Here is a 14,402-nt window from a genome sequence, read left to right as displayed (position 1 = left end):
AGTGTCCCTTTGAAAAACTGCCAGCTCTCCTCAGTTGTTTTTCCCCTCAGTCTTGATTCCCAGGGGACCTTACCTATCAGCTCTCTGAGCTTACCAAAATCTGCCTTCCTGAAATCCATTGTCTCTATTTTGCTGTTCTCCCTTCTACCCTTCCTTAGAATTGCAAACTCTAGGATTTCATGATCACTTTCACCCAGGCTGCCTTCTACTTTCAAATTCTCAACGAGTTCCTCCCTATTTGTTAAAATCAAGTCTAGAACAGTTTCCCCCCAGTAGCTTTTTCAACCTTCTGAAATAAAAAGTTGTCTGCAATGCAGTCCAAGAATTTGTTGGATAGTCTGTGCCCCGCTGTGTTATTTTCCCAACATATATCCGGATAGTTGAAGATGGCCCTTTGGTCTGACCTAGGACGGCTGTTCTGATATTCTTATGTAATACTGGGGAAATTCCATAAGATTAGAAGAAAGCCCATTTTGTGCCAATGTTTAAAAGATGTAAATGAGATGACCCAGGTAATTATACCCATGTCAGTCTGACATGGATCCAGGACAAGATAATGGAGGGGCTGAAATGGGATGCAATGAATAAAGAATTAAAGGCGGATAATATAATTAATGCCCATTAACATGGGCTTATGGAAAACAGATCCTTTCAAACAAATCTGATTTTTTTTATTACAAGGGTTTGGTTGATAATGGTAGTAGTATACTGTTGTATGCTTAGACTTCTGTAAGGCATTTGACCTGGTACTGCACGGCATTTTGATTTAAAAAATTAGGATGATATAAAATTAACATGGCACACATTAAAAGGATTAAAATCTGGCAAACTGATTGGTCTCAAAATGTAATTGTAAATGGGAAATCATCATTGAGCAGTTGTGTTGGTTGTGGGGTCCGGCAGGGATTGGTTTTTGGCCCTATGTTATTTAACATTTTTATTACTAACCTGGAAGAAAACATAAACCGATCTCTGCAGGAAAGCTGTAGAGAGTGGGAATCTTCAGGGATCGGAGACTGTTAGGAGTGAGCAGGGTATATAGCAGAGTCTTGGGAGTCACAACTGGGACTCCAGCCAGGGAGGGGCTAGAAGGGGCCTGCCAATGCAGGGAGGGAGAAAAATGTTTGTTTTGTGGGCTTTGTTCTAGGATTTTGGTTTGGAGTTTATTTTATATTTGTAAGCGGAATCAGAATGAGCTCTACCCTGACATCTGGTGGTGAGCTCTGGAAAAGGACTTCAGGGGCTGATCTCGTTTGCATGGCCACACCCACCCCACCTAGCATGATGGGACTGCTTGCCCAAACGGTCACTTTGGCTGCTGTGGGATCCCCAGTCCCTTTGTTGTTGGGGCAGGAGTAATAAAGTGTAGTTATCCTGGTTATGTGAATCAAGGAGAGTAGAACTGTACTTGGCATTTCATGACGGAGGGACGAACCCTCAACTAAGTAGCACTCGCTAGGCAAGGGACTTGGGTTCCAAAGCTCAGTGAACTGAGAGAGGGGTGGGATAAGCATGTATGTGTGATAGCATGGGCCCCTTTGGAGGGTCTGAAATGCCACTTTAACTTCTCCACTGTGATAACAGAGCTGATTTTGACTCCATTAGTAGTCTTGTTACATGCTGCAGAGCTGAAATCACTGATATCTAGGTCTAAGCATTAGACCTACTTTGGAATAGTGGTGCTGAGTGCACCAGCACTAAGGCTCCCTTACTAACAGCTGAAATCACTAAAGAGCTAGAATACTGTGTGCATTTCTAGTTTCCCATGGTTAAGAAAGATGAATTCAAACTTAAACATGTGCAGAGAAGGGCTACTAGGGTGATCCAAGGAATGGAAAACCTAGCTTATGAGAGGACACTCAAAGAGCTTAGCTTGTTTAGCCTAACAAAAGGAAGGGTGAGTGGGAGATATGATTGCTCTCAATAAATACATCAATGGGATAAATACCAGGCAGAAAAGGAGTTATTTAAGTTAAGCACCAATGTGGACCCAAGAACAAATGGCTATAAACTGGCCATCAAAAAGTTTAGGCTTGAAATTAGACGAAGGTTTCTAGCCCTCAGAAGAGTGAAGTTCTGGAACAGCCTTCCCAGGGGAGCAGTGGGGGCAAAAAATCTAACTGGCAAGAAGACTGAGCTTGATAAATTTATGGAGGGGATGGTATGATGGGATTGCCTACAATGGCATGTGGCCGATCTGCGACTGCTAGCAGCAAATATCTCCAATGGCCGGCAATGAGACACTGGATGAGGAGGGCTCTGAGCTACTACAGAGAATTCTTTCCCAGGTGTCTGGCTGGTGGGTTTTGCCCACATGCTCAGGGTCTAACTGATCACCATATCTGGGGTCAGGAAGGAATTTCCCCCCGGGTCACATTGGCAGAGACCCTGGCGGGGGTTTGCCTTCCTCTGCAGCATGGGGCACTGGTCACATGCAGGTTTAAACTAGTGTAAATGACGGATTCTCTGTAACTTCAAGTCTTCAAGCCATGATTTGAGGCCTTCCATAACTCAGCCAGAGGTTAGGGCTCTATTGCAGGGGTGGGTGGGCGAGGTTCTGTGCGATGTGCAGGAGGTCAGACTAGCTCATCATGATGGTCCCTTCTGGTCTTAAAGTCTATGCGCCTGAGCTTTAGTGGAGGGGTGCACATGGGCCAGGGGAGCGCCCAGCATTGCTAAGGGGGAGGGGAACAGACAGTGTGGCGAAGACGGTGGGTAGTGCACAGTAAAGCTAAGGCAGAGAGGAGCACATGGGCAAGGGGAGGGCACCCTGTATAGCGAAGGCTGTGGGCAGTGCATGGGCAAGAGCATCGCACAGTAGAGCTAAGGCTGAGTTTCAGCTTCCGTTCCTCCCGGCCTTTTCCGTCCTTGTCTGAGAGCGTCCTGGCATGGTCTCACCCAGAGGTGAATGTTTTTCTGCAGCTTTGAGTGAGATTCAGTCACTTGCTTTTGGGGTTGCACAGGGGTGAAAGAAATCCCCTTTATGCCACTCCCAAACCTTGCTAAGAGGCCTTGTTTGCACACAGCACCCTCAAACTGTTACATGTGGAGTGGGGAGGAATGGAGGAGCTGTGCCTCCTCACAGAAGGGGACGGGAGGAGAGGGAGCAGAAGGAGCCTGGCAGCTCATGATGGTTCTGGGCCCTCTTCTGCACTCCCCTCCTAGGAGCAAGGATGCCTCCCTGCTCCTGCCCCAATCTCCCTGTAACACCTGGCCTGGGAAGGAGGAGGGGTATGAAGAACACCTGGAGCTCCCCTCTGTCTGGAAGGAGGAGAGGGCCCTGCTGCAGCCTGGAGGGGTTTGAAGAATCCCGGTAGGAGCAGAAGGGGAATTATGAGGGGGGCACAGCTGATGGTGGGTTGAGCAGATAGCGGGGTGGGAGATAGAGGCAGAACTGATGGAAACTGGGGGATGAAACTGGGAACTTCAATTTGTTTTCCCTGTGTTTACCCTCATCCTATGTCTTTAATTTAGAAATGTAACCCTTCTGCCCATCTAAGTTGGCAGCAACAAGGGCCGGGTTCTGTATCTAGGGGTTCCGTTTCAATAACGCAATGCAAAACCGGCTCGAGCCCCCACCCAGTGACCTGGGACAATTACATACCACCCCCTGGGCGCCTCTAAGAGGCAATACTTCCCCTCTCGCAAGCACAGTCTGAGTGTAACAGAAAATGTTTAATAACATGAGGTAAACAACATCAGTGTTAAATTGGAAAAACACCACAAACAGGCTTCATGAGCAAAAAAAACTCACCCCAGCAAATTGGGCTGTGTCCTTTCCCTTTGGTTCTTGACACCAGCAACCCAAGGATCACCAAAGTCCCCAAAGTCCAACAACCCCCCAAAGTCTCTTGGGTCCAGCAACCCAAGGATCACCAAAGTCCCCAAAGTCCAACAACTCCCCAAAGTCTCTGTCCCTGGTCAGTGCAGCCCCGGAGTTCAAGCGGGGGGGGAGGGGGAGGCACGCAGGGTGTTAAGGGGCACCTTACGTGATCCAAGGCCGACCGGCTGCCTCTCCGTGGGGTTCCGCCGCAGCCTTCTCCACGAGCCGCTCCTGCCGTCCACGAACTGCTCTGGCAGCTGCTCCGCTCTGCTCACCGACCTGTGAGCCGCTCAGCTCCGCTCCGCTCGCTGCTTCTCCAGCCGCTCCGCCCTGCGAGTCGCTCAGCTCCGCTCCAACCGTCCCCATGAGGCTCCACTCTGCTAGCTGCTTCGCCAGCCTCTTAGCAATATAGCTTCAGGCTCCCCCACTAGTTAACACAGTCTCAGTGATCTCAGCTCTTTTGTGATTTCAGCTCATAGTAGGGGAGCCCCAGTGCTAGTGCACCATTGGCCCAAAGTGAATTCAGCTCAGCAGTCTGTAATTAGACTTCTAATGGAATCAAAGTTAGCTCTGACATTCAACAGTGGAGAGAGGAGATAGTGCAATTGGTGTTTCAACCCCTCGGGGAGGGGGCCATACCATCAGGTACAAATACCTGTCCCCATCCTCTCTCTCTTCACTGGGTTTTGTAACCCATGCCCCTTGTCAAGCAAGTGCTACTTAGGTAATGGTGATGGACTCACTCAGTCCTTCTGTCATACAACAAAAACAACAAGGAGTCTGGTGGCACCTTAAAGACTAACAGATTTATTTGGGCATAAGCTTTCGTGAGTAAAAACCTCACTTCTTCGGATGCATAGAGTGAAAGTTACAGATGCAGGCATTATATACTGACACATGGAGAGCAGGGAGTTACTTCACAAGTGGAGAACCAGTGTTGACAGAGCCAATTCAATCAGGGTGGATGTAGTCCACTCCCAATAATAGATGAGGAGGTGTCAATTCCAGGAGAGGAAAAGCTGCTTCTGTAGTGAGCCAGCCACTCCCAGTCCCTATTCAAGCCCAGATTAATGGTGTTAAATTTGCAAATGAATTTTAGTTCTGCTGTTTCTCTTTGAAGTCTGTTTCTGAAGTTTTTTTGTTCAATGATAGTGACTTTTAAATCTGTAATAGAATGACCAGGGAGATTGAAGTGTTCACTTACTGGCTTATGTATGTTACCATTCCTGATGTCCGATTTGTGTCCATTTATTCTTTTGCGGAGGGACTGTCTGGTTTGGCCAATGTACATGGCAGAGGGGCATTGCTGGCACATGATGGCATATATGACATTAGTGGATGTGCAGGTGAATGAGCCCCTGATGGTGTGGCTGATGTGGTTGGGTCCTGTGATGCTGTTTCCAGAGTAGATATGGGGACAGAGTAGGCAACGAGGTTTGCTACAGGGATAGGTTCCTGGGTTGATGTTTCTGTGGTGTGGTGTGTAGTTGCTGGTGAGTATTTGCTTCAGGTTGGGGGGTTGTCTGTAAGCGAGGACTGGCCTGCCTCCCAAGGTCTGTGAGAGTGAGGGATCATTTTCTAGGATAGGTTGTAGATCGTGGATAATGCGCTGGAGAGGTTTTAGCTGGGGGCTGTATGTGATGGCCAGTGGTGTTCTGTTATTGTCCTTGTTGGGCCTGTCCTGCAGTAGGTGATTTCTGGGTACCCGTCTTGCTCTGTCAATCTGTTTCCTCACTACCCCAGGTGGGTATTGTAGTTTTACGAATGCTTGATAAAGATCTTGTAGGTGTTTGTCTCTGTCTGAGGGGTTGGAGCAAATTCGGTTGTATCTTAGGGCTTGGCTGTAGACAATGGATCGTGTGATGTGTCTTGGATGGAAGCTGGAGGCATGTAGGTACGTATAGCGGTCAGTAGGTTTCCGGTATAGGGTGGTGTTTATGTGACCATCAATTATTTGTATTGTAGTGTCCAGGAAGTGGATCTCTTGTGTGGACTGGTCCAGGCTGAGGTTGATGGTGGGGTGGAAATTGTTGAAGTCCAGGTGGAATTCTTCAAGGGCCTCCTTTCCGTGGGTCCATATGATGAAGATGTCATCAATATAGCGCAAGTAGAGGAGGGGCATTAGGGGACGAGAGCTGAGGAAGCGTTGTTCTAAGTCAGCCATAAAAATGTTGGCATACTGTGGGGCCATGCGAGTACCCATAGCAGTGCCACTGACTTGAAGGTATAAGTTGTCCCCAAATCTGAAGTGGTTGTGGGTGAGGACAAAGTCACAAAGCTCAGCCACCAGGCTTGCTGTGGCCTCATCAGGGATACTGTTCCTGACAGCTTGTAGTCCATCCTCATGTGGAATATTGGTGTAAAGTGCTTCTACATCCATGGTGGCCAGGATGGTGTTTTCAGGAAGAACATCAATGCATTGTAGTTTCCTCAGGAAGTCGGTGGTGTCTTGAAGATAGCTGGGAGTGCTGGTAGCATAGGGTCTGAGGAGAGAGTCCAAATAGCCAGATAATCCTGCCGTCAGAGTGCCAATGCCTGAGATGATGGGGCGTCCAGGGTTTCCGGGTTTATGGATCTTGGGTAGCAGATAGATAGGTGTGACACACCTGCAGAACCCCGACCAGGGGTATTCTATCTGCTACCCAAGATCCTCTTTGTCCTCACCCACAACCACTTCAGATTTGGGGACAACTTATACCTTCAAGTCAGTGGCACTGCTATGGGTACTCGCATGGCCCCACAGTATGCCAACATTTTTATGGCTGACTTAGAACAACGCTTCCTCAGCTCTCGTCCCCTAATGCCCCTCCTCTACTTGCGCTATATTGATGACATCTTCATCATATGGACCCACGGAAAGGAGGCCCTTGAAGAATTCCACCTGGACTTCAACAATTTCCACCCCACCATCAACCTCAGCCTGGACCAGTCCACACAAGAGATCCACTTCCTGGACACTACAATACAAATAATTGATGGTCACATAAACACCACCCTATACCGGAAACCTACTGACCGCTATACGTACCTACATGCCTCCAGCTTCCATCCAAGACACATCACACGATCCATTGTCTACAGCCAAGCCCTAAGATACAACCGAATTTGCTCCAACCCCTCAGACAGAGACAAACACCTACAAGATCTTTATCAAGCATTCGTAAAACTACAATACCCACCTGGGGTAGTGAGGAAACAGATTGACAGAGCAAGACGGGTACCCAGAAATCACCTACTGCAGGACAGGCCCAACAAGGACAATAACAGAACACCACTGGCCATCACATACAGCCCCCAGCTAAAACCTCTCCAGCGCATTATCCACGATCTACAACCTATCCTAGAAAATGATCCCTCACTCTCACAGACCTTGGGAGGCAGGCCAGTCCTCGCTTACAGACAACCCCCCAACCTGAAGCAAATACTCACCAGCAACTACACACCACACCACAGAAACATCAACCCAGGAACCTATCCCTGTAGCAAACCTCGTTGCCTACTCTGTCCCCATATCTACTCTGGAAACAGCATCACAGGACCCAACCACATCAGCCACACCATCAGGGGCTCATTCACCTGCACATCCACTAATGTCATATATGCCATCATGTGCCAGCAATGCCCCTCTGCCATGTACATTGGCCAAACCAGACAGTCCCTCCGCAAAAGAATAAATGGACACAAATCGGACATCAGGAATGGTAACATACATAAGCCAGTAAGTGAACACTTCAATCTCCCTGGTCATTCTATTACAGATTTAAAAGTCACTATCATTGAACAAAAAAACTTCAGAAACAGACTTCAAAGAGAAACAGCAGAACTAAAATTCATTTGCAAATTTAACACCATTAATCTGGGCTTGAATAGGGACTGGGAGTGGCTGGCTCATTACAGAAGCAGCTTTTCCTCTCCTGGAATTGACACCTCCTCATCTATTATTGGGAGTGGACTACATCCACCCTGATTGAATTGGCTCTGTCAACACTGGTTCTCCACTTGTGAAGTAACTCCCTGCTCTCCATGTGTCAGTATATAATGCCTGCATCTGTAACTTTCACTCTATGCATCCGAAGAAGTGAGGTTTTTACTCACGAAAGCTTATGCCCAAATAAATCTGTTAGTCTTTAAGGTGCCACCAGACTCCTTGTTGTTTTTGTAGATACAGACTAACACGGCTACCCCCTGATACATGTCATACAACAGGTTCACTGCCCTTGATTCACAGAATCAGGGTAACAAAACTTTATTCTTCCTGCCCCAATAACAAAGAAACTGGGGATCCCACACCAGCCAAAGTAACCACTTTGAGTTGCTGTTGTTTCATGCCAGGCGAGTGGGTGTGCCTATGCAAACAAGATCAGCCCCTGGAGTTCTTTTCCACACTCGCCATAATTCACCACCAGATGTCAGGGTAGAGCTCATCCTGACTCTGCTTACAGAAACATATCATTTACATTTAAACGCATTGGCGCTAAATTGTGTTGGTGCATTTTGACTTCCAGTGGTACACTTTTAATCAGGCACTTACCGTATATACTCATTCATTAGCCTGTTCGTTTGTAAGTCGACCCCCCAAGATGGTTAGGTAAAAATAGCAAAAACTGTATGTCCCTTTCATAAGCCGACCCTATATTTCAGGGGTTGGCAGACTTTGGCTCCTGGCCTGTCAGGGTAAGCCGCTAGCGGGCCTGGACGTTTTGTTTACCTGGAGCATTCACAGGCACAGAGCCCCTCAGCTCCCAGTGTCCGTGGTTTGCTGTTTCCAGCCAATGGGGCGTGGGAATGGTGAACCGTAGCCACAGGGGAGCTGAGGGACTCCATGCCTGCAGACGCTCCAGGTAAACAAAATACAATGTATTAGATATTCAATTCAATGATTCCATAGAGTTTAAATTCATCAAATTTTGGCGTAGACCCGTTTATCAGCCAACCCCCGCTCTTTGATGCATCACTTTTTTACCAAAAATATTCGGCTTATGAATGAGTATATACGGTATTTAGATACTTGCGCAACACAAAGTGATCCGTAACTGACATGCTTTCTTTAGATAACTTGATTGTGTGCTGCTCAGTACTTTTCCAAAAAAGGGACTGTACGAGTGAGTGTCAACATTTCGGTCAATAAGAAAGGGAAATTAGATGTCAGTTTATTTCTTGTGAGTTTAACTTCTAATTTTAATTAGTTTTAATAGAATTAATAGCATGCTGTTTGAATTTCATTGCAGTGTATTTGTATAATTATTTGTTTGCAAGATTTCACTGGAATATTGTATGCAGGCACAATTAACCTTTTATTCTGAGAATAATAAATACAACCCGGCACACAACTCTTGAAACGTTTTGATCCCTGGCTGATGGCAGGCTCACTAGAGAGCAAACACCTGAAGAGCCATTTGGCCTGCCAAGATTTGGACATTGCTTTATCCAGCCCACCAGAAAATGTCCTTGAATACCACTGCTGTAGGTAATTAGTTAATTAACGCTATGGCATTACTATATTTATTACTACCAGTTATGTGTTGAAATTAAAATGGTTTTGTTTGCCTCGGCTTTCGTGCGGCTTTACAATTGGTCTATTACATTTTAAACCTGGAACTGAAATAACCAAGGTACTTTAACAATAGAGTGTTTGACATCAGGCAGGGTGGTGGTAAAACAGTAAAGGGAAGGAACTGAATATGCACCGAGGGCCACCCAAAAGGATAACATCTGCAGCCTCCGATCAAATTTAATCCAGCCCTGCTTGTGATAAGCTACAGTACCTCACAGGATAGTTATTGGAACAGCTTGAAATACCCGGGTGATAGAGCCAGAGGGTTGATGCTAATCTGCTGCATGGAAACCATGGCTTTTCAGTAACCCCTGAGATCCACAGCTGTGTGTCTTGCATGAAAGAGCAAAAACTGAGAGGTTGGATGGAGTTGTTAATGTTACAAAAACTGACGAAAAAGCAACCAACCAAAATAGAATGGGGCGTTATCGCAAAGACAAGGATTTGAGGTGCTCAGCACTACCCCTCTAGTTCTCCATTGTCACCTTTCTTAGAAGTCCTCGAACATGTCCGAGGAAGGGAGCCAAAAAAGGAGAGCCACTTGCTGTAATGTATTTAGATTTCCAAAAGATCTCTCACAAGGGGCCACTGTAGTACCACTAGAGTAGTCAGGGGTGAGAGGCAAAGTGTTGCCATGGATCAAAACCTGGCTTGGAGTCAGAAGGAAAAGAGTAGGCGTAATGGTCAATTTTCATCATGGTCAAAGATTAACAGCAGGGGGCAATACGGTTCCAAACTAGGGTCTGTGTTCTTTACTTGATTTATTTCAGCTAATTGATTACTAAAGGGGGGTGAGCAGCAGGGTAGGAAAATTTGCAGAGGACACAAACTTATTTAGTTGAGGCAGGACCAGAGAGGATTGGTGAGAAACATCAAAGCAACCTCAACAAGCTAGGGGAATGGGCAACACAATGGCAAATAAAATTCAATGTTGATAAATGCAAAATAAGGCATGTGGGAGGGAATAATAGAAATCACTCAAACCTTACAGGGTTTTAATTAGCTCTGTCCACTCAAGAAAGGGACCTGGGTGTCATTGTTGACAGCTCAATGAAGACCTCTGCTTAATGTGCAGCTACAGCCAAAAAAGGAAAGAGGATGTTAGGATGCACAAGGAAGGGGATCAAGAATAATACAAAAACATTATAAAACCATAGAAATGTAGGTCTGGGAGGTCCCTCAAGAGGTCATCAAATCCAGCCTCTTACAATGAGGTGAGACCAAGTAAACCTAGACCATCTCTGAGAGGTGTTTGTCTAACCGGTTAAAAACCTCCAGTGATGGGGGGTGGGATTCCACAATCTCCCTTGGAAGCCTATTCCAGTGCTTAACTATCCTTTATAGTTAGAAAGTTTTTCCCAATATCCAGCCTTAATCTCCCTCGCTGCAGATTTAGCCCATTACTACTTCTACCTTCAGTGGACATGGAGAACAATTGAGCATGGCTATGGCTGCGAGTTTGTCACAGAAGTAACAGTTTTTGTGACTTTCTGTGATCTCCGTGATTTCTGGAGTGGCTGGTGCGCCTGGCTCAGGGGGCAGCTCAGGCAGCTCCTGCGCCAGTTGTACCGGTCGCTGCTGGGGCAGTCTCAGGTCACTGCCAGCAGAGTTGGGTGTGGGAGGTGGCAGGGGATTAGGCACAGACCGGGGTGAGGCGGGCTCTGGGCCGCGCTTACCTGGGGGGCTCCCTAGAAGCAGCAAAATCCCCCTTGCTCAGCTCCTAGGCAGAGGCTGTGGCCAGGCAGCTCTACGTGCTGCCTCAGCCTGCAGGAACAACTCCTGCAGCTCCTATTGGCCGCAGCTCCCAGCCAATGGGAGCTGCGAAGCCAGTGCTCTGGTTGGAGGCAGTGCGCAGAGCTGCCTGGCCACGCCTCTACCTAGGAGATGAGCAAAAGGTGGAAGTATTAAACACTTCTCCCTTCTTGATGTCCTCAGTTATTAGCTCTTTCCCTGCTAAATAGAGGACCTACACTTTTCTTCATCTTCCTCTTACTCCTAATGTATTTAAAGAACCTCTTCTCATTCGCTTTCATGTCGCTTGCTAGGTATAACTCATTTCTTGCCTTAGCCTTTCTGATTTTTTCCCTACATGCTTGTGCTAGTCTTTTGTTCTCCTTTAGCAATTTATCCCCAGCATGGTCAGCTTGTCTGGATGACCCAGAAAGCAGAACCCTGAGCGGAGCGATAAGAGCTGTGTGAGTGGAGCAGAGAGACACTGGGCTAGTGCTCTGGTGTATAGTATGAAACAGCAAGTGCCAAATGGCATGGCTTGGGAGGCAGAGGGCCCCAAAGCCAAAGGGGCGAACCCAGGCAGGAGTGTCACCTGCTGTACAGCACGCAGGGCAGACACAGCTCAGAATGGCTGTATTCTGCTCCGATGGGCACTGGCTGGGGAGAGCGACAGCTATCAGAAGCAGCAAAGGTTACACTGTCGTGCCAAATGCTGGATCAGTTTGGTTTTTAGAAGGTACAAAGCTTTATTTTCAGCACAGCGGTCACAACGGCACGCTCATCTGGGCAGCACCCTTCTCTGCTCTCCCCACTTCACAAGAGTGTCCACCCCCCACCATCCTGCTTCTCCTGCTCACCTGGCTTCATCCTCTCTCCCTGACAGATCCGAAGATTTTCCCCATCACCAACAGGAAGCACCTGAGCAATGGAGGCACTTTCCTCTCTGGTCTAGTGCTTTGTCTCTGTCACACTGTGTGGTGAGGAGTGAGAGCATGAATTATGGGGCAGGCCCCTGGTGAAAGTATGCATGGGCTCCCTGCCCAAGGGTTCTGTGACTCCCTCAGGAGACTAGCCCATGTTGGTTGGACATGTGGCCGGAGTGCCCTCCTCCTCCACTCCTCAGGGCCTGCCTTTTCATACATCGTAAGAAGGGCCTGTTAGCTGCTTCCCTGCGCCCCTCCCAGAGAAGGTGCATAGGGCTCATGGGGCAGTCAGCTTGCAGGTTTCTAAAATTCACCCCTCTTTCCTCCTGTTGCAGCAACACGGATGTTCACACCGTGGCGTCCCTCCTGAAGCTTTATCTCCGAGAGCTGCCAGAGCCCGTCATCCCCTTTGCCAAATATGAAGACTTCCTGTCATGTGGACAGCTGCTCTCCAAGGACAAGGGAGAGGTTAGTGCTCCTTCTATCCTTCCTTCTTTTACCCTCAGTGCCATTCCTGGAGCCTCGCGACTCAACGAACAACAGCCTCTCCATTTTCTCCTCCAGGGCCTGAGCCAAAGCCCACTGAAGTCCGTGGGAACCTTCCCCGTGACTCTGATGGGCTTTGAATCAGGCCTTAACATTGTAAGCTCCAGCTTGAAGCTGGCGTCTTTCGCAGGTTAGTCTTGAAATCCTGTGGTTCTGTGTCCATCGTGTACGTTTTTATGTACTCTTGGGAAATGGCTGTTTCTTCCTTAGCAGGGCTGTCCTCTAGGCATTGCAGTAACAACTGTGAGTCAGGAGAGCTGGATTTTATTTCCGGCTCTGCTCCTGTGATTTAGGACAAGTCCCTTTGCCTCAGTGTCTGATCTCTTCCTTGGGGATAATAATTCCTACCTCACAGCGGTATGGGGAGGTTTTTCGAACTGTCGTTTGTGAAGGGCTTTGAGTTTTTCAGAGGAAAGGAGTCAGAAAAGGGCAAATTATATTCTCCCGTGTGGGTATGAGGGGAAATAACACTTAGCACCTCTACAGCACCTTTCATTTGAGGGTCTTTTCTTCAGCTTCTTCCCTATCTTATTCCAAGCAATGGAAGGGACTGAAAGAACCCTCCAGCTCTCTGGCGGTGGTGGAGATTCGGGAGGGCCGTTTCTCCCATGGACTGCTCCTGTCACTGTGATATCTGAGCCCTCTACCGGACGGCATGTCAGAGCTGCTGTCGTCTGTGTGACTGTCACTTTCGAAGTGAGGATTTTATAAGCCTGATTCTAGTGTCAGTCAAAGAAGAACAGATGCCTGTGGAGTCAACAGTCTTGGGTTCGATCACCTCTGACATGTATGTGTGGTCCATAGTACCGGCCCATATCTCCCTCTATTGGCTGCTCCTAGTGGCCTATAATACAAACCTGCTACTTACAGCGAGTTACATAGTTAGTTACACTCTAGTTCAAGTGGTAAAAGTCTGTGTAGTGATGCTGATGGTCCCGGATTCAATCCCTGCTGAGGATGTACAGGTGTGGCCACCATTTGCAAAGCATGTAGTGCAGCTGAGAAGCCTGGATTCTGTATTCAGCACACAGATTTCTTACGCTATGACACAAGCACAGCCGCTCTGCTGCCTATAAAAAGCAGCAGCATTTTAGCTGGTTTAGTTTGGTGGTAATGTGGACTGGGTTTAACCTGCACAGACTGGGGAGAGAGATCTGGATTCCCGAAGCCTGTTACACAAGAGCAGACTCAATGCCAAGTTTGGCAAACATCATTTTATATCCTCATTTAGTTTATAACCAACACAGTTCGCCTGTATTTCTCTGTCCTGGCTGCAGTTGTCTGGGAAGCAGCATCTGAGTTGCTTTTGTGTGAATGATGCTAGACAGAATTGTATTGTATTATTCTGTCTGGCATAGAGCATTGCCCATGCCTTGGCGGTGTCTCTTTAAGCCACTACTGAAAATGCACTTGTCGTAACTTCTGAGTTGTCAAGAAGATTTGGAGTCTCAGTGTGGGTTGTTTCCTTGAAGGAATGGGAACACACGCAGCACAGACGGGATTTCCTCAGTCATTACTTGCCCAGTGGAGCGGGTAGCACAGTTTAACATGGAACCCTGCACTGGCCCATCGAGCTGGCTGAACTTTGTGTGGAAGGTTTTCTTGCTGAAAAATGCAGTTTCATTGAAACTGAAATTTTTCCTGGGGAAAATGTTGATTCTGATGAAAAATGTCAGGTTTCCCCTGGGGAATTTTGAAACCAAAGTTTTGTTTTGAATCGGTACTCCCAAAAACAAATGTTCATTTTGACTTTAGCTGTCAGTTTTTCAATTTTTCTGAACGAAATGAATATCTTAGTTTTGAATTGGATGTTTTGACTTAAAAA

The 14,402-nt window shown here is 47.4% G+C and overlaps 1 protein-coding gene across 6 annotated transcripts in view; it reads left to right on the top strand.

Annotated features, from left to right (window-relative positions):
- Nucleotides 1-14,402, top strand: part of ARHGAP22 (Rho GTPase activating protein 22) — a 225,339-nt gene that overhangs the window by 190,130 nt on the left and 20,807 nt on the right. For all 6 annotated transcript variants that reach the window (XM_034777449.1, XM_034777448.1, XM_034777443.1 and 3 more), the window contains one exon: nucleotides 12,367-12,499. In XM_034777449.1, the coding sequence (XP_034633340.1) occupies nucleotides 12,367-12,499 (133 nt within the window). The remainder of the gene's footprint in view (nucleotides 1-12,366; nucleotides 12,500-14,402) is intronic.

This window comes from Trachemys scripta, chromosome 7 (assembly GCF_013100865.1).
Source record: "Trachemys scripta elegans isolate TJP31775 chromosome 7, CAS_Tse_1.0, whole genome shotgun sequence".
NCBI classification, from domain to species: Eukaryota; Metazoa; Chordata; order Testudines; family Emydidae; genus Trachemys; species Trachemys scripta.
Note: the sequence above shows the minus strand (reverse complement) of the source record. Positions and strands in the feature narration are given on the sequence as shown.